Here is a 20,527-nt window from a genome sequence, read left to right on the forward strand (position 1 = left end):
GAACATAATTGAGAGGTGGATATGAATGACCATCACCGCAGCATATAATAACTTGATGACAGCCTATCCCACACATTATCACAGCACATTCCACATAAAGTGCGGCCACGTCAACGGCATGGGCAATCCAGACTTTACTGGAGGAAGTGTGTCAAGCTACAACCTGGGTGTCTCCATAGCAATTAATTAGGCATTTTAAAATCAACCAATTTTCATCTGTTGAGGCTTCATTTGGATGCAGAGTACTGCAGTCACTACTGCAGTCCAATGATCAGGTGCGGTCACCAGCATGAATTCCTCCCTAGGGCAAATTGCTTGGGTATGTTGCATCCTGGATGATAGTTCCACCCATTGTGGAGAAGGGGCATACGCCTCTTCTCCTAGGGTGGAGCTATCATAGAGTACACCCGCTGCATACATTGCTGGCCATAGCTGGCTTACTGTCATTTGGGGTCTTCTTATATGGAGTTTTCCTATGCTTTGTGACCGGGTTGAGTCTGTGTTCATCAGCTTCATCATAACTGGGGAACTCCAGACAAGGCAGAGCATTTAAATGAAAATTAACAGTCTCACTCTTCATCCGATTGGACGAGGTCAACCCATCCTGGATGATAGTTCCATCCTATGGGAAAAGTTTATTTTAGTTTATTGGATTTGTATGCCGTCCCTCTCTGCAGACTCAGGGCGGCAGAACAACAGTGGTAAAACAACATGGACAATCTAATTAATAAAAACAACTAAAAACCCCTTATTATAAAAAACCAAACATACACACAAACATACCATGGATAACTTGTAATAGCCTAGGGGGAAAGGATAACTTAACTCCCCCATGCCTGGCGATAAAGGTGGGTCTTAAGTAATTTGCGAAAGACAAGGAGGGTGGGGGCCATTCTAATCTCTGGGGGGAGTTGGTTCCAGAGGGCCGGGGCCGCCACATAGAAGGCTCGACCCCTTGGACGCGCCAAATGACATTGTTTGGTCGATGGGACCCGGAGAAGGCCAACTCTGTGGGACCTTATCGGCCGCTGGGATTCGTGCAGTAGAAGGCAGTTCTGGATGTATTCTGGCCCAATGCCATGTAGGGCTTTAAAGGTCATTACCAACACTTTGAATTGTGACCGGAAACCGATCGGCAGCCAGTGCAGGCCGCGGACTGTTGCAGAAACGTGGGCGAATCTAGGAAGCCCCACGATAGCACTCGCGGCCGCATTCTGCACGATCTGAAGTTTCCGAACACTTTTCAAAGGTAGCCCCATGTAGAGAGCATTGCAGTAATCGAACCTTGAGGTGATGAGGGCATGAGTGACTGTGAGCAGTGACTCCCTGTCCAAATAGGGCCGCAACTGGTGCACCAGGCGAACCTGGGCAAACGCCCCCCTCGCCACAGCCGAAAGATAATATTCCAATGTCAGCTGTGGATCTAGGAGGATGCGCAAGTTGCAGACCCTCTCTGAGGGGGTCAATAGTTCCCCCCCAGGGTAATGGACGGACAGATGGAATTGTCCTTGGGAGGCAAGACCCACAACCACTCCGTCTTGTCTGGGTTGAGTTTGAGTTTGTTGACACCCATCCAGACCCCAACAGCCTCCAGGCACTGGCACATCACTTCCACTGCTTCGTTGACTGGACATGGGGTGGAGATGTATAGCTGGGTATCATCTGCATATTGATGATACCTCACCCCATGACCTTGGATGATCTCACCCAGCGGTTTCATGTAGATATTAAATAGCAGGGGGGAGAGGACCGACTCCTGAGGCACCCCACAAGGGAGAGACTTAGAGGTCGACCTCTGACCCCCACTAACACCGACTGTGACTGGCCGGAGAGGTAGGAGGAGAACCACTAAAGAACAGTGCCTCCCACTTCCAACCCCTCCAGCCGGCGCAGAAGGATACCATGGTCGATGGTATCAAAAGCCGCTGAGAGGTCAAGAAGCACCAGGACAGAGGACAAGCCCCTGTCCTGGGCCCGCCAGAGATCATCCATCAACGCGACCAAAGCAGTTTCCGTGCTGTAGCTGGGCCTGAATCCAGACTGCTGAGGACCTAGATAATCGGCTTCTTCCAAGGACCACTGGAGTTGGAGCGCCACCACCTTCTCAATAACCTTCCACATAAAGGGAAGGTTGGAGACTGGACTGCAGTTATTAAACACGGCTGGGTCCAGGGAAGGCTTCTTGAGGAGGGGGAGCACAAGTGCCTCCTTATAAAGGGCCAGAAAGGACCCCCTCCCCAAGGAGGCATTGACAATCTCCTGGGCCCAGCTCTGTGTCACCTCTCGCCTGGCCGAAACCAACCAAGAGGGACACGGATCCAGTAAACAGGTGGCGGAACTCACAGCTCCAATGGCCTTGTCCACTTCATCAGATGTCACCAAGTCAAACTCCTCCCAGACTGATGGACAAAGATGTTTAGCCCCAGTCACCTCGACTGACTCAATGTCAGCTGCTGTGCAATTGGAGTCGAGATCAGCCCAGATTCGAGTGATTTTATCAGCGAAAAACGAGTTAAATTCCTCGGAACTACCCTGCAAGGGCTCCCCATCTCCCCCCTGATTTAGAAGGGAGCGGGTCACCCTAAACAGAGCGGCGGGTGGGATTCCGCTGATGCAATCAAGGCGGCATGGTACACGCATCTTGCCGCCTTGAGCGCCACTTTGTAGGTCTTAATAAAAGCTCTTACAAGTGTTCAGTTAGATTCAGACTTACTCTTCCTCCATCACTTCTCTAGGCGTCTCTTCTAGCGTTTCAACTCTTGGAGCTCCTCGTTGAACCATGGAGCTCTACGGGGTCTAGTGCCACAGAGAGGTCGCAAAGGTGCAATTCGGTCCAGAGCCTCCACTGCAGCCTTGTTCCAGGCCTAAGCCAGAGACTCCGCTGAGCTGTGGATGAGTGTATCTGGAATAACCCCAAGCGCCTTCTGAAAACCTTCTGGATCCATCAGGCATCTGGGGCGGAACAACCTAATTGGTTCCGCCTCCCTCCGTGAAGGATTGGAGCCAGGAAATCAAGCAGTAGAAAATGGTCTGACCATGACAAAGGCAATGCTTCTAAGCCCCTTAGTCTCAGACCATCATTCAGTTGCCCCGAGAGGAATATCATATCAGGTGTGTGTCCACCCTCGTGAGTCAGACCCTGAACTACTTGGGTCAGGTCCATGGCTGTCATGGTGGCCATGAATTCCTGTGCCAGTCTATAGGAACCGCTGAGTGACGGCAGATTGAAGTCCCCCAGGACAATAAGTCCGGGGAACTCCACCGCCAAACCGGCCACCTCCTCAAGCAGCACAGGCAGGGCTGTAGACACGCAGCTGGGAGGCAGGTACGTGAGTAACAAGCCCATCTGAACCCTTGCATCCAACTTCACAAAGAGTGACTCACAACCTGCAATCTCAAGGGCAACAAGTCTACGCAGGCGAAGGTTCTACCTGGCTATAATAGCCACTCCTCCCCCACTTCCCTGGGGTCGAGGCTGATGCCATATCTGAAACCCGGCTGGGCATAATTCCGAGAGAGCAACTCCTCCCTTGGGGCCCAGCCAGGTTTCATTCACACATGCCAGATCGGCCTCCTCATCCAGGATTAAATCCTGGCATATCAGGTAAGAACAACACCCCTTTTGTCAATTTCAAGCAATTTTGGTGTTAATATTTATTGTTTTAATGTTTCATCTTATTTTTAAAATTGTAGGCCACTCCCGTTACAGTTCCCTCTTGGCAAGATAGGTAGCATATACATTTAATAAATAAATAAAATTCTGGCCATTTGAAGTTTCAGGGCGGCCTTCATGTAGAGTGTACTGTAGCAATCCAAAGGGAAAAGTGACCAATGTATGAATTATTACCTGAGAGGCACAGTTGAACTTATTAGATAAGTTTATATATTATAAGATAAATGATTTCATCATTTATCTTTTTAAACTTTAAACTTCATGGGCAGGAAATTCCCTTGAAATTCAATTAAAGACATGTCCTTTGACTCTTATCTCAGCCTTCTTCCAGCAGAAAGACTACTTATTACCCACTGGGGAAAAGATGAGAATGGGAAAAATAAGCTTTTACCTTAAGGAACTGGCAGTGCTGTTCTCAATGCCAAGGCAAAGAACAGATCTAAGACACTATCCTGCTAATATTTTTCCCCTTTACATACTTGTTTTTCTTCTTGAGCTCTGGCTCAGAAATAAAAGCAACCACACTTAGCAAAAATACACGATGTAAAGATAGTATGACTGGATGATGCTATAAAATTTAAGACCACAAATCTGGAAGTAAACTTCATCAAATCCCTAGTTTCTTTTGAAAGGAAGCAACACCATTTCCCCTCACTTTTCTTTTGACAATTAGTTTGTAAGACATTAAAAAAATATTTGACCACTTATCACTTGGAAGGACACTGGGTAAGCAAAACGTCAGAGATAAAAAGACAAAGAAATAAGATAATTTAAGTGGGTAAGTTGTTCTCTGTATTTGTAAAATAAATCTTGAATTCGTGGAGTCCTTGATCCAGACTGGAGACTTTGAAGCCATGTCTTCTGAAAAACCTTTGCCTGGTGGCAATCATATGCAGCTTCTATGAAGTGAGCACAACAAGCAGATGTTAAACCCCATCATATCTCTCTCTGTGTGTGGGGGGGGGAATGATTGAGTGTCTGTATTTGTGTCTGCATCCATCTAACAGACATAGCTGACTATGTCTTATATTTGCCTCTTAAGGATCTGAGAAGAAATAGGGTGAATGACCTTTATTTATTTATTTATTTATTTATTTATTTATTTATTTATTTATTTATTTATTTATTTATTTATTTATTTATTTATTTATTTATTTATTTATTTATTTATTTATTTATTTATTTATTTATTTATTTATTTATTTATTTATTTATTTATTTATTTATTTATTTATTTATTTATTTATTTATTTATTTATTTATTTATTTATTTATTTATTTATTTATTTATTTATTTATTTATTTATTTATTTATTTATTTATTTATTTATTTATTTATTTATTTATTTATTTATTAGATTTGTGATCCCTTTAATTTTAATGATCCATCTGAACAATGGCTAATTCAAAAAGATAAGGAGCAGAAAAAGGAAGCCTAGATGTAAATTTTAATGAAACAGAAGGCTGATACCTCCCTCCCCCCCAAACAAAGGATTGAGAATGGAACTGCGACTGAAATGAATTGTATTGTGGTTTTTCTAATGCTTATCTTTTCGATAAGGTTGGAGTTGTTGCTTAAACTGTTCTTTCTTTATTCTCTTTACCTTTCATTCCAAGAATGTTTTTCTTTTTGTGAGATTTAGTTTTCTAGTCCAGCATGTACCACTGGTCATGTATGAGAAAAGTTTGGTGGTCCGCAGAAAACATATTTGCATTTTTAAATTGCATTAAATACTATTTATCTTTAAAAAAAATATTTTGGTTGTCCGCAGGATTTAAAATTATGAATTCAGTGGTCCCTGAAGTCCGAAAGTTTGGCTACCTACCAAGCTCCATTCTCTTTTTAAAAAAAATAGTTTTTATTCACTTATTTACATTTTAAAACAACAAAAATATGTATACAAAAAATAAGCAAAACGCAACAATGCAGAGCAATACAATACCATACAACTATATTACATAACCTCTAAGGTTAATACAGCAAGTTGTACCAACAGTAAATCTATGCTTATGTAATCTTTTCCATTAACGTACTTACATAACCTTTTTCATTAACATATTTAGTTATTATTTATTGTTATAATTGTTCCATTTAAGTATAGTTGAGAATCATCATATATATACCATTAAGTTAACTATTTACTGATTTATTTTATTTTCTCTTTTCAAGCCAATCTTATAATTTGTTCCAAATTTCATAGTATTCTGAGTCCTCCTTTTCATTCAATTTCATCATAATTTTGTCTAATTCAAGACAGTCAAGAATTTTGTTAACTATTGTATTTTCAATTGGTATATCCCTTTGCTTCCAGCATTTTGCGAGGCTAATTCTAGCTGCAGTAAGTACCATATTTTTCAAAGTATAAAATGCACTAGAGTATAAGACACACCTTAGTTTTTGGGGAGGAAAAATAGGGAAAAAATAATTTGCCTTCCAGGTATTCATCTGGCTAGTCTTTAGACTGGTCAGCTTCAGCACATTAATTTGCTGGTTTTAATCCCACATGCTTACTTTTTATCTCCTGCTTGGGGATAAAAAACAGTTTCTAAAACACTTCACTTCTCTCTCTCTTCAGAGAGAAACAATCAGAAAATCAGGCAAAGGGACAATCAGCTCACTAGCAAACCACAGAAAATCACTTCACTCCTTAGCGCCTTGTTAGGGCTGGAAAAAAGGTGGAAGGTCATTTACTAACAAAGCAGGGAAGATTGCTTCACTGTTAGCACCTTGTTAAGGCTAAAAAAAGGCTCAGCTAATTGTCAAAGGGAGTAGCAATGAAAGAAGCAGGCAAAGGGAAGATCGCTTAGCTAGCAAAGCACAGAAGTTTGTGTTAGCACCTCATTAGGGCTAAAAAAAAAGCTTATCAAAAGCTACATTCAGAGTATAAGACACACCCAAATTTTCAGCATTTGTGGGGAAGATTAGATATATTTTGGCCAATTTTGCTGGGGGTAAATGCCATTGGTAGTAATTCTTATATAAGTTTTCTTTAAAGGCAGTTACTTTTGTGAGTTTATAGTTTTTATTCCAGATTCTATCCCATTGTTCTAAATTTAAGTTATACCTCAAATTTTGGCCCAACTAATCATATTCCCTTTTACTATTTCTTCTTCCATTTTATATTTTAATAAAATTTATATAATTTAGTTATTTTTTCTTTCTTGTACTAATAAAATTTTGACAAATTCCGATTGTTCTCTTTGTATACCAAATTCTTTCTTATCTTCATTTAATCTTGATTTAATTTGAAAGTATGGCCACCAATCGATCTTAATTCCTTGTTGTTCCAATTTTTGAATTTATTTTAACTCTTCTCTTTCATCTAAGATTTCTGAATACATAACCATTGTGCCCTGCAACAAATTGTATTTGTTTACAATGTACCCTGGGTGCCACTCCTTTTTTTTTTTTTGGCTCTATCAGATCAAAAAAAGAAAGGATGGTGTTCTTGAGATCAGCATTTATTCTACTTTGCTTTATGAATTATCTAAACATTACCACATTGCTTCTAATGACTTAACTCAACAAATTTTGGTTCAGTTTCTACTGACCTAGTGGTAAAATAAGGGTGAGAATGAAGCTACGGCTGCCAGCTTGCTGCTTTCATTACTTTTGGAAATAGATTTCTTCATCTTCCATCTGGAGTTGCATTTGAATACCTAGCTATGAAACAGAATGTAGCTTACTGAGTTTTAGCTTAGCATTTTATGCAATCACTGCAGTTGGCAAATAACATATAACTTAATGCACTGTGTGAACCTGTTCATGCGAGTATCCAACAATTGTATTCAATGAATCATGATTAAAAGAAATGCTGTTTAAGCATGATGCGCAATAATAATATTTTAGATTATTAGATTTGTGTGCCGCCCCTCTCGGAAGACTGCATCATTCAAACAGTGTTTATTGCATTTTTTCTATACAGCTAAACATTTAAAGTGAAAGTATTGCATCTCTCTTGAATGTACTTAGTAATCACACCATTCATTCTTTCTTGCAGGAGAGAATGAGGGAAAATAGGATAGGAACTTCAAATGAATCACTGGTGACCAAATTCATTCTGATCGGATTATCAGAATATCCCAGAACTCAGATTATTTTCTTTTGGTTCCTCTTGATGGTGTATCTCATTAGCTTTCTTGGCAATGGACTTATCATTATATTGATCATTGCTGACCCCCGGCTTCATACCCCAATGTATTTCTTCATTTCTGTCCTTTCCACAGTAGACTTTGTTCTTACCAATAATGCACTTCCTGAGGTTTTAGTGAATTGCTTCATCTACAGGCCCACAATTTCTTTCTCCAGATGTTTGGTCCAAATGTATATGGGTTTATTTCTGGTTATAGCAGACTGCATCATTTTGGCAGTCATGGCATATGATCGGTGGGCTGCCGTATGCCAGCCATTATACTACACGCAGATCATGAGTTGGAAATTATGCTTTTATCTAGTAGCCATGTCAGTGGCCCTTGCCTTCACGATGACAGTGGTAACGATGCTCTTGCAGCCCACTGACTTCTGTGGTCATCACATCATCAACCATTTTGCATGTGAATTGCAATCTGTACTCAAACTGGCTTGTTCCAACACAGTCAGTGAGCTCTTTATGCATATCGCCAGCCTCTTTCTGCTGCTTCCTCCCTTTGGCTTCATAGTTGTGACATATGTCCGCATAGGCCTGGCTATACGACGTATCCGCTCTACCCATGGACGCAGAAAAGTCTTCTCTACCTGTAGTTCTCACCTTGCTGTGGTCAGTGTGTTTTATGGAACAATCATGATCATGTACTTGAGACCTGAAGGGAAATCCGTTTCTGAAAAGGACAAGGTCATCTCCTTAGCATACGGGGCTCTGACTCCCATGCTCAATCCTCTGATCTACAGCCTGAGAAACAAGGATGTCAAGGCAGCATTTTGGAAGCTGGTTCAAAGAAAAACCTTGATATAATGTACACATATGCTCACCATGTCCCATGTAGGTTTTACTGCTGACAATCTCTACTAACCTTTTAAAAAGGAATTTAATAACCAGCATTACTGCTCCTAGTAAACCCAAGAAGTCTGCAGAGAGGGGCGGTATATAAATCCAATAAATAAATAAATAAGAAGGCATAAGCCATACTGAATTTTAAGAAGGAATGTATTAGGATTTCAAGAACTAGAAATTCACAATGCTTTTGGAGAATATCAGGTTGGGGGATACAGTGATCCCTCGAGTTTCGCGATCTCGATCTTTGCGAAACGCTATATCGCGATTTTTCCACCCGATGACGTCACTCCCTTCCTTTCTCATCTTTCTTTCTCTCTCTCTTTCTCTATCTTGCTTCTTCCTCTCTCACACTCTCTTCCTCCCTCTCTCATCTCTTTCTTTCCTTCTCTCTCTTTCTCTATCTCTCCCCCTCTTGCTCTCGAGCGGCAGGCGGCACCCAGGGAAGGTTCCTTCGGCCGCCCAGCAGCTGATCTGCTCGGCAGCGCAGTAGCAGCGAGGAGCCGAAGATGGGGTTTCCCCTTTGCGTGGGCAACGGGGAAACCCTATCTTTGGCTCCTCGCTGCTACTGCGCTGCCGAGCAGATCAGCTGCTGGGCGGCCGAAGGAACCTTCCCTGGGTCTTCAACTCCCAGAATTCCCCGCCGCCCACGCAAAGGGGAAACCCCGATCGTGCACCGAGCGGCAGACAAGCGGCGGCCGGACAAGCGGCGGCCGGAAAAGCGGCGGCCAGAAAAGCAGCGGGCGGACAAGCGGCGGGCAGACAAGCGGCGGACAAGCAGCGGCCGGAAAAGTGGCGGGCGGAAAAGCGGCGGGCGGACAAGTGGCGGCCGGACAAGCGGCGGACAAGCAGCGGGCGGACAAGCGGCGGGTGGACAAGCGGCGGGCGGAAAAGCGGCAGGCGGAAAAGCGGCGGGCGGAAAAGCGGCGGGCGGAAAAGCGGCGGGCGGAAAAGCGGTGGCCGGACAAGCGGCGGCCGGACAAGCGGCGGCCGGACAAGCGGCGGCCGGACAAGCGGTGGCTGGACAAGCGGCGGCCGGACAAGCGGCGGCCGGACAAGCGGCGGCCGGACAAGCGGCGGGCAGGCGGGCAGGTAGGCGGCTCCTCAGCTGCTGGGCGGCGGAAGGAACCTTCCCTGGGTCTTCCCAGGTGCGGAAGTAAAAACACCATCTGCGCATGCACTGCCATGGAAAAAGGGGCGCGCATGCGCAGATGGTGTTTTTAGTTCTGCACCACTACATCCCGAAAAATCGATTATCGCGACGGGTCTTGGAACGGAACCCTCGCGATAATAGAGGGATCACTGTATATTCACAAATAAGAATTTTAGGTGCCAAAATACACCCCTAAATACACTGTTGTGTAGTGTTGAGGCTTCTCCTCAAGTATATTTTCTAACCAAAATACCTGTGCTGGAAAGTAATGAGGAAGTGATTTGCCAAGAGGCAGGGTCCGTATTCCAGAGGAGTAAGAGGCAATTCAATCCAGATATTTTGTATGGGAGAAAAATGGATGAAGACAGCCCATCCTGAAAAGTTTACAAACTACGTTGGAGAAGGGGATAGCAATGTTTTTAATTTGGAAAGATTTTGTCTGTAGGTGTGAAATAATAAAAGAACTCACTTTCAAAAATTACCACGTGTTATTCTTGATTTCGAGCCTGTTTTCATCAATAGCCAGTTTGGCTTCACTCACACACATGCATCAATTCTTGGAAATGACCCTCTGTGCATATGCAGTACTAAAAAAAAAACCTTTTGCACAAGATGAAAACCAGCCCAGGGGTGTGGCAGGTCGAGGACACTGATGGTTCTAGCGATTCAGGCTGCCAAGTTACTACAAATTCTATAGAACCATTCTGAAGTGGGAGGAACCCACCTTTGGGTGGACCTATGCTAAAACAAAAAACATTTGGGCAAAAATACACATGTGGCCAGAAAAGATGGCAGGAAAAATGTTGATCTTAAACCTGAACACTTTCTATTAGGTATACCGTATTGTACCTGAACAGTTTGATAAAGCGTATATTTAATATTGCTTATAATAAATACAGCTAGGATTGTATTTGTACAGCATTGGAAAAATGAAAAAGTGCCACTAGATGAAAAGGCAATTAAGAAAATATTGGACTGGGCAGAAATGGACAGTCCACGTAAGATTAAACAAAAGAAGATACAGAATATTATCAAACAGAATTTATTTTATGTGTCAAATTCTGCAAGTATTTTTCTCCACCAATGTTAAAGTTGCGTAATAGTCTAAAGAAGGATAGTTATCTTTCATGAGCAATAATTGATCTGCTACGGAATGCTACAAGTAGAAAGATGTTAATGGGAGATTGATTCTCCAGGCATTCATCCCATTGGGATCCTGTACAACTTTCTTAGCAAAACAATATCATCTGTGATGTCATCATTTGTGAAATCTAATGGGAGAAGCAAATAAATATATGTCCCGTTCTAGATGTTTCAAAGTTATTTTCAAACCTTTGTATAAAATTAATATATAAAACAAAAAAAAGTAGACAACTTGTGAGAAACTTAGAAATGGGACGCTAAGTGGAGGAACAGATTGAAGAAGGATAATAGGTAAACAATAAAACTAAGTAGGAACTCAAAACAAAACAAGTTTGAGAGTTAAGATGATTAAACGTGAATACTCATGAAGTGATGAGACCAATAAGCGAGAAAAAGAATTAGAATTTCCCTACAAAATTTTCATTTGAGTTATTTGGGACATTTCAATTTTTTTGCTTTTCCAATGAAATAGGTGTCAGCACCGTTCCCTGAAAGCTGCGCACGTGCATGCGCGCGCACCCCAAAATACCTCCGCGCGCACCGTTTTTCACGGCCGCACGCACCCCATCTCCCTGCCAGCCCGCGGGGGTGGGTGGGGGCAGGGAGGCGCCGGCAGCAGAAGGGAAGGGAGCAGCGGCCGCTTGGAATGGTCCGCGGAACTTGCCCAGGAAAGCCTCCAGGAAGCGGCGGTAGGAGCGCTCCTCCGCCAGGCTGCAGGGGCCGCCCGCGGCCATTGCGGCTCCCTCCGCTCGCTCGCCCGACCCGCCGCAGCCCCAGCCGCCCAGCCAGTCCCGAGAGCGCGCCCCCACCCAGGATCCCCGTGCCCCGCCTCCGCCCCCTGCACGAGCCCGAGAGGCAGGGAGTGCGGGGCAGGGAGGAGGGAGCAGGCGCGCGCCCCTGCTTTGCTTTCCACTGACACTGGGAGTTTCTTTTCCTTCGCTTTGCAAGCGGGGAGTGGGCGTGCAATGCCCATCTCCCTCGCTCTCTCCGTTTTCTGCAAAAAGGGAGAGAGACACCCCCCCCCTTTTAAGAAGGGGTGAAGGGGATGCAATCCCCCTCCTCTCTTCCCGGATTTTGAAAAAAGGAAAGATACCCCCCGTTCCTTTAACAAGGGGCGAGGGGGGGCCTGGGTGCAATCCCCCTCCCTTCCTGGATTCTGCAAAAAGGGAAAGACCGCTCCCCCCTCCTTTAACAAGGGCTAGGGTGGCTTGAATGCAATCCTTCTTCTCCCCCACACCCCGGATTCTGTTAAAAAAAATGGGGAGGGGCGTGCGACCCCCCCTTCACTTCCCTCTGTCCTCCCGGACTCTGAAAATGGGAGATTTCCCCTTTTTCCCAGCCCGGGAAAGGGCGTGCAATCCCTCTCCTCCCTCCCAGGACTCCAAAGAGAGAGACTGCCGCCTATCCAAGCGTGGGGAGGGGGAGAGGCAAGCAATCCCCCTCCCTCCCCATGGAGAGGGACACCCCCCCTTTTTTTCAAACAACGTGGGGACGTTGAACTCCCCTCTTCTACTCTAGAAGCAAGCGGAGAAAGAGAGCTTAGAGCGCCCGTGCACACGCACACAGCCACACAATCGCACAAACCCCCGATGGGCAGTTTGGGGGACTCCGATTCCCATCATCCGCGGGCCACAGCAACGTTTCCTTCTCATCCTTGGCAAGGGCGCAGGTTTGGAGAAACGGATGATGGCTTAAGTCTGGATGCCGGTGAAGGCTTTTCTTATTTTGAATATTCCGAGGGGGATAGGGAGCACGTGCAACCGCCCGCGCGGCCCCGACATTGAATATCACCTTTGCCAGCCTCCGCTCAGAAGAATGGAGAGAGAATGAGAGTGAGTGAGAGCAACAGACAGCAAGATAGAGAGAAAGTGAGAAAGAGAGAGAGAGAGAAAGGGGGGAGAGAAAGAGATAGCAAGAGAGAGAAAGAGTGTGAGAAAGAAAACAAGAGAGAGAAAGTGAGAAAAAGAGAGAAAGAGGGGGAGAGAGAGAGAAAGAGAGAGAGAAAGCAAGAGAGAGATGAGAGAGGAAAGAGTGAGAGAGGAAGAAAGCAAGAGAGAGAGAGACAGAGAAAGCAAGAGAGAGAGAGAAGAGTGGAAGGAAGAGATAGAGAGAAATGATAGAAAAAAGGGGAGAAAAGAGAAATGAGAAAATGATTGAGGCAGAAAATGACAGGAAAGAGAGAGAAACAGAGAGAGAAGTGACTTGATTTAAAGCATATGGTAAAAGCACTTAAATAATAACAGAGAAAAAAACCACAGCCCTCACCTGTTTTTATTAATAGTTATGTTTTTGGTTTTGCTGGTTGATTTAGTTTTAATAGTAATGGATTTTGGTTTTTTAAAATTATTAATTTCTTTTAATAAAAAAGAAGGGATTTTTCCTTATTTATTTATTTATTTATTTATTTATTTATTTATTTATTTATTTATTTATTATTCTATGCCGCCCAGTCCCAAAGGGACTGTCGCTCAGACACTATACTTTTCCACCCACACCGGAAAAAAATTAGAGGGTACATTGGGTGTCAGCCCTTGGTAGTAGGTCAGGGAAAAATACTACAAGGATTATGGAAATCTATACTACTTAATTGTCTTTTTAAAAAAGGTTTTTAATTTTTAAAATTTCTTACAAATATCTCAATGCATGAACAGTGTGGCACCTGGGTGTCATGCATTCTAATACAAATGAAACTAATAGAATTAATCATACTGTATTATTCGGAGTTTAAGACGCACCAGAGTATAAGATTCACCTTAGTTTTTGGGGAGGAAAATAGGGAAAAGTATTTGTTTACCAGGTATTCATCTGGCTAGCATCCTTAGTCTGGTCAGCTTCAGCACATTATTTTATCCCCTGGTTAGGGCTTTAAAAAAACTTTATTCAGAGAGAGTAGTAAGAGCTTGCAAGCCAGTAAGAACTGGGAATATCCTTAGCACCTGGAAAGAAACATTTGGAGCAAGTAGAGCAATGAAAAAAAACCCTGCAAAGAATTAAGGCTTGGAAAACATTCTTTGCAGAGAGTAACAATGAAAGAGCTTGTAAGCAGGTATGACCTGGGAACATTGTTAGTACTTGGTTAGGCCTGGAAAGAAACATTTGGAACAAGTTAGATCAATGAAAAAAAGCCCTGCAAAGACTTAGGGCTTGGAAAACATTCTTTGCAGAGAGTAACAATGAAAGTGCTTACAATCTGGTAAGAGCTGTGAACATTGTTAGCACCTGATTAGAGATGGAAAGAAACTTATTCAGAGCAAGTTAGAGCAATGAAAAAAACCCTGGAAAGACTTAGGCCCTCCCAAGCTCCATTTTCACTGACAGAGGCACCATGGGCCGGTCCTTCGTTGTTTCCAGAATGGACCTGCAGGTCAGATCTAAGCACTCCACAGGCCAAATCCAGCCTGCAGGCCTTGAGTTTAACACCCCTCACCTAAGTGATACTATTGCTGTACTATCATGGTCTTGGAGGCTGTAAAGGTTTGAATGAGGGACACGAGACCAAACAGCTTTGAGTGTGGAGGTTTGTGATCAAGGACATTAGTATCTTTAGTTCTGGATTGGGCTATACTGCCCCAGACAGACCCAGTGTGCAAACTGGGGATTTTCCTGGTCTTGTGACTCCTGCTCAACGAACAGGTAGCAGTCATGGCTAGTAGAACCTTTGTGCAACCACGTGTTGTGTGCCAGCTGTGTCCTTTCCTGAATTGGGAGTCCCTACACTCAGCCAGTCAAGCCTTGGTCATCTCATGCTTGGCCTATTGCAACATAATCTACACAAGGCGATCCTTGAAGAATACAGTGGTACATCTACTTAAGAACTTAATTCATTCCGTGACAAGGTTCTTAAGTAGAAAAGTTCTTAAGTAGAAGCAATTTTTCCCATAGGAATCAATGTAAAAGCAAACAATGCATGCAAACCCATTAGGAAAGAAATAAAAGCTCGGAATTTGGGTGGGAGGAGGAGGAGGAAGAAGAAGAGGAGGACAGTCACTGCTGAAGGAAGAAGGTGAGGTGAGGGGAGTCAAAAAAATCAAAAACTTTAAAAAAAAAGAGGGACTATAAGTGGCAAGGAGGGGCACATGCCTCCCATACACTGCACCAGAGTAAGAAACCTAGGTTGGAGAGAGGGGAGAACATCCTGCTCCTTTGACCGAAAGGTGGCTGCTGCTGCTGCTACTACCTGCTTCCTCTTGCTTCCCATGCTGAAGGGCTCCCCTCTCCTCTCGCTTGCTCACTTTGTAGCCGGCACCTTTCCTTCACTGTGGTGATTCCTCAGTTTGGCTGAAGCCAAGTTGATCCGACCAGGGCAAAGTGCCCCCTTTTGCCTTTCTGCGCCCAGACGATCCAGGAGGCAACCTCACACTGGTTGTGTGGATGCAACACTAGGAAGTCACCACAAGTGAAGTGGTTTATTCCCTCTCCAAACGCCCAGAGAAATGCTTTGTTCTCTCTGGACTGCCTCCTTAAGCGCCACCAAAGGGCTCCTCTGGCAGCCCAGAAAAGTCCGAAATGGCCGGGATTAAAGGGAGTATGGCAGGAAACTGGCCGAGCCTTGGTCCCGCTCTCAAATTTCCTGGGAAACTTTTCCGGGGTCAGGTTCTTAAGTAGAAAATGGTTCTTAAGAAGAGGCAAAAAAATCTTGAACACCTGGTTCTTATCTAGAAAAGTTCTTAAGTAGAGGCATTCTTAAGTAGAGGTGCCACTGTATTTAGAAATTACAGCAGGTGCAGATGGCAGCCATGCAGATAGTTTTTAAGCCCCTTAGGGTGTTCCAGGTTACTTTGCAGACTGTACTAGTTGCCAGTTTGCTTCCAGGTCCAATTCAAGGTATTGAATTATCACCTTAAAGCCCTTCATGGGATGAGGAACCATCTCAGCACAATGGGATTGGCCTGCTACTAATGTTGGGCGAATCGAACTTGCAAAGTTCGGGCTCGTGCCGAACTTTGCAAAGTTTGGCATGCCGAATCCAAACCCAAACTTTTTTAAAAGTTTGGGTAAAGTTCAGGTTTGGGTTCAGCCCAACACTACCCGCTACAACTGACTTTGTCAGTTAATAAATCCCAGCTGATGGGGTTCAGGAGAAGAGGCTTTTCTGCCATGGTTCCCATCTTCTGGAATAATTTACCCTTTTGGCCTTCCAAGAGGGTCTGAAGACATGGCTTTGCCAACACAATGGAGTATATCATTTTGCAGGTGGTTAACAAATTAAAATAAGATCCAATCTCCTTTCCGTGTGTGTATCTTGGTCCTTTCCATTTTTGTCCATTTTAATGTTAATATTTTTTGTTTTAGCAATGCATCTTTTAAAATAATTATTATTTTAGGCCACGCCACTTAGAGTTGTCTCTAGGCAAGGTAGATAGCATATAAATTTAAGAAATAAATAAATGTCTCAATATTTGAAGTTTCTCGGTGGCCTTCAAGGACAACCCAATGTAGAGTGCATTGCAGCAATCCAAAGGGGGAAGTGACCAATACATGAGTTATCATGAGAGAGACCTTGCAGTCCAGGAAGGGATGCAATTAGCACACTAGATGAATCAGTGCAAAGCCCCACTTCACCCCCAGCCATGGATGCTGTTGTGGTTAGCTCTGGCCCAGCTCCTGCCCCAAGGACTGTGGATGTTGGGGAGACATCCACATGCTGCAGGCCTGTTTTGCCCCCGGTGGAATCTGATGATGAAGGCTCCTCTGACCAAGAAGACATGAGTGACAGGGAGGAGGAGAGTGTGGCAGACAGCTCAGAAGGAGATCAATTATCTAGCTCCTCCTTGGATTCAGAACAAGAGTTAATGATACAGCCACGCATGCGGAGAGTGATGCATGGGCAACAACAACTGAGAGATTATTATCAAAGAAAATGAGGCCACCTGTGGTTGGGTGGGGCTGTGGTAATTAGTGAGGCTGCTATAAATAGCAGCCTGTTGGTTTGGCCATTGTGGAGGATTATCTGATCCTTGTGTTTCATGACTGCTTTACTGACTTTGACTTTTTGTGTGCTGATTTTTCCCTGCTTGGAAACTAAACCAGAGCAAAGTGTGTTTCACTTTGTGAAAGAAGGACTTTGAATTGCCTCACAGCTGCAAGCTAAGTATCACAGGACTGATAAGAGACTTGGATAAATTACCAGATTGTTTGGAGACGAGTGCTCTTTGCTATAACAAAAGAGGGCTTAGTTTAAGTGAATTGTCATTATAAAGAACATTGTTTTGAATTTTCAAACATGTGTGTGTCTGAAATTTGTACCTGTGAATTTTTGGGAGGATTCTCTCAGAGAGCCCGACAGAACAGATGCTAGCTACCCCTCAAGCAGGAGCCCCCAATTGTGCACCAGCTCAGTCAAAGGAAATATCACACCCTCCAGTATCAAGGATGGACTATCATCTGAGTCCATGTGACCAAGAACCAAGAGTCACCCTGTTGAGTCAAAGCCAAATCCTCCCCATCCAGACCTTTGCTCTTTACTCCTGCCTTGGAACGGAAAGATATTGTAGAACTTGAAGGGAAGGAGAACAAGATTCATTTCAATTATTCAAAAAGTAACAAAGTACATCTATCTCTGAATTGCCTAACTACTTATATAAAGCAGTGTAATTCTGCACTACTCCACTGCCTCTGTAGTAGCTACTTTTAAAGTTGATCAGAACATTGCTCACAATCAAATTCCAAAATTTGGGGTTTCAAATAGGACGCAAATGTTCAGAAGGTTCTGAGGTGCTTTTTACATAATGGATTGTGTTTGGTGGGGTTGGGATTTTAGCCTGAGGACTCCCAATCTCAACCTCAGAATATTGCATGTTAAAGCTGTAGGCCAACAGCACAACATATATCAGGTCCCAATGAGTCAGGACACTGAAGGGCAGCAAGATTTAGGCAGGGGCAACATTCTTTTTTTTTTGCTACTGGTTCTGTGGGTGTGGTTTTGATAGGTCATGTGACTGGGGCACCCTGAGGATAGCTTTAAAGAGTAGTTCAGTGATCTTTTCCCTCATCGCATCCAACCTTCAGACTCTACAAAGAGAAAATTGGTGTGAATAAGGGAAAGAGTCTGAAAAGAGCTGCCCCGAGTCTTTGGAAAGGGGCAGTATACAACTCTAATAAATTATTATTATTATTATTATTATTATTATTATTATTATTATTATTAAATTATTATTATTAAACGAAGGATTCCATGTCAGCAAAGGTGTCTCCCCTATTAGTTCTGCCAGCTTCCTGTGGGACTGTGGTCATTAAGAGCCTTCTCTGTGGCGGCCCCGGCCCTCTGGAACCAACTCCCCCCAGAGATTAGAACGGCCCCCACCCTCCTTGTCTTTCACAAATTACTTAAGACCCACCTTTGTTGCTAGACATGGGGAAGTTAAGTTATCCTTTCCCCCTAGGCTATTACAAGTTATGCATGGTATGTTTGTGTGTATGTTGGGGTTTTTATAATAAGGGTTTTTTAGTTGTTTTTATTAATTGTTTTACCACTGTTGTTAGCCGCCCCGAGTCTGCGGAAAGGGGCGGCATACAAATCCAATAAATAATAATAAAAATAATAATTAAACTATTCTCCCACCTCTGGATTCTCATTTGGTTGTGAAGCACATCAGAACACTGGCTACTACAGACCTTTTATGCTGTAAATGTTGTCAGTCTCTGAGAAAATAAAAAACTTCAGCTTTGCTGTAAAGCTGTCTTTCTGGAAAAGAATGGCACAGTTGAACCTAAATAATGAAATAATTTATATTTTCAGACTCTAAACTTAATGGGCAGGAGATTCCACCGAAATTCATTTAAAGACCTGTCCTCTGACTTTTATCTTGGCCTTCTTCCAGCAGAAATGACATTTATTACCCATTGGGGAAAATATGAGATTGGGATGGGGGGAGAAACATCTTACCTTAAGGAACTGGCAGTGTTGATCTCAATGCCAAAACAAAGAACACTATTCTTCTGCTAATATTTTTCCCCTTCAAGTGCTTATTCTTCTTCTTGAGCTGTGGCTCAGAATTAAAAGCAACCACAATGAGGAACACTGCGCTTCGCAAAAATACATTAGGCAAAGACAGTATGACTGGATGATGCTAGAAAACTATAGACCACAAATCTGGATCTAAAGTTTATCAAATCCGCAGTTTCTTTGAAAGCAAACAGCACCCTTTTTCCCACTTTGCTTTTGACAATTACTTTGGAAGACGTTAAAAAAATTTTTTTGACCATTTATCACTTGGAAGAACACTGGGTAAGCAAAACTTCAGAGATAAAAAGACAAATACAGAAGATAATTTAAGTGGGTAAATTGTTCTCTGTATGTATTTGTAAAATAAATCTTGAATTGGTGGAATCCTTGTTCCAGACAGGAGACTTTGAAACCCTGTCTTCTGAAGGAGCTTTGCCTGGTGGCAATCATATTTATTTATTTGTTTGTTTGTTTGTTTGTTTGTTCATTTGTTTGTTTGTTTGTTTGTTTATTTATTCATTCATTCATTCATTCATTCATTTACTGGATTTGTGCAGTTTCTATGAAGTGAGCACAATGAGCAGATGTCAAACTCCATTGTATTTGGGTGGGGGGGAGTGTTTGAGTGTCTCTACTTGTGTGTGCATAAATCCATAGACATAGTAGGACTATATCTTATGTTTACCATCATAGTTCCCTCTAAACTGAGCAGTGAGCAATCGCTCACTTAAAAATCATCATCAACTCAGAGTTTTCCAAACCTGCCCAGAAGCCGAGAGGGAAAGAGTGAGAGGGAAGGAGAGAGAGAGGAAGAGAGGAAGAGAGAGAAACAGATAGAAAAAAGAGAGGAAGGAAAAGAGAAAGAAAAAGAATGGGAGTAAGGAAGAGAGAAAGAAAATCAAAATCTAGTTTGAAACTAGCTCAACTATTTAAGTGGCATTTTGATATTGATAGAGTTGCCCTATATTATGAGCTCACTGTTATAGACACACAGTACAGTATTTTATTTTGAAATTCTCTGAGGCAAAACAGGGTTGTTTGTTTGTTTGTTTGTTTGTTTGTTTGTTTATTTATTTATTTATTTATTTATTTATTTATTTAATATTTCTGTGCCTCCCAGTCCCAAAGGGACTGCTGCTCATACACGATACTTTTCCGCCCACCCTCCAAAAAAATTAGAGGGAACACTGTTTACCATTAAAGGATATGTGACAGAAATAGGGTAAATGACCTTTAAATTATCCATCTGAACAAAGGCTAATTCAAAAAGATAAGGAAGAGCAGAAAAAGGAAGCCTAGATGTAAATTTTAATGAAACAGAAGGCTGATATCCCCTCCCCCCACAAAAAAGGAATGAGAATGGAACTGGGACTGAATTGTGTTGTCTTTTGGTTATTCTAATGCTTATCTTTCCTATAAGGTTGGAGTTGTTGCTACCAACTCTTCTCTCTCTCCTCTGTTTACTTTTCATTCCAAGAATGTTTTTCTTTTTGAGAGATTTAGTTCTCTAACCCCACATGGACCACTGATGGTCTGTGAGAAAATGTTGGTGATCCACAGAAAAATTATTTGTATTTTTTATTTTATTTTTTATGTTGCACTAAATACTATTTATGGGGTTT

The 20,527-nt window shown here is 42.9% G+C and overlaps 1 protein-coding gene across 1 annotated transcript; it reads left to right on the plus strand.

Annotated features, from left to right (window-relative positions):
- The first annotated feature begins 7,680 nt into the window (after window positions 1-7,680).
- Window positions 7,681-8,625, plus strand: LOC139158756 (olfactory receptor 13H1-like). The gene has a single exon (XM_070736089.1). It carries the CDS (start codon window positions 7,681-7,683, stop codon window positions 8,623-8,625), a length of 945 nt encoding a protein of 314 aa, XP_070592190.1.
- The last annotated feature ends 11,902 nt before the right edge of the window (window positions 8,626-20,527 follow it).

This window comes from Erythrolamprus reginae, chromosome 2, assembly GCF_031021105.1.
Source record: "Erythrolamprus reginae isolate rEryReg1 chromosome 2, rEryReg1.hap1, whole genome shotgun sequence".
NCBI classification, from domain to species: Eukaryota; Metazoa; Chordata; class Lepidosauria; order Squamata; family Dipsadidae; genus Erythrolamprus; species Erythrolamprus reginae.

Bases quoted from the DNA above. Each gene is read 5' to 3' on its own strand.
- LOC139158756 (XM_070736089.1), top strand. From the start codon at position 7,681: ATGAGGGAAAATAGGATAGGAACTTCAAATGAATCACTGGTGACCAAA.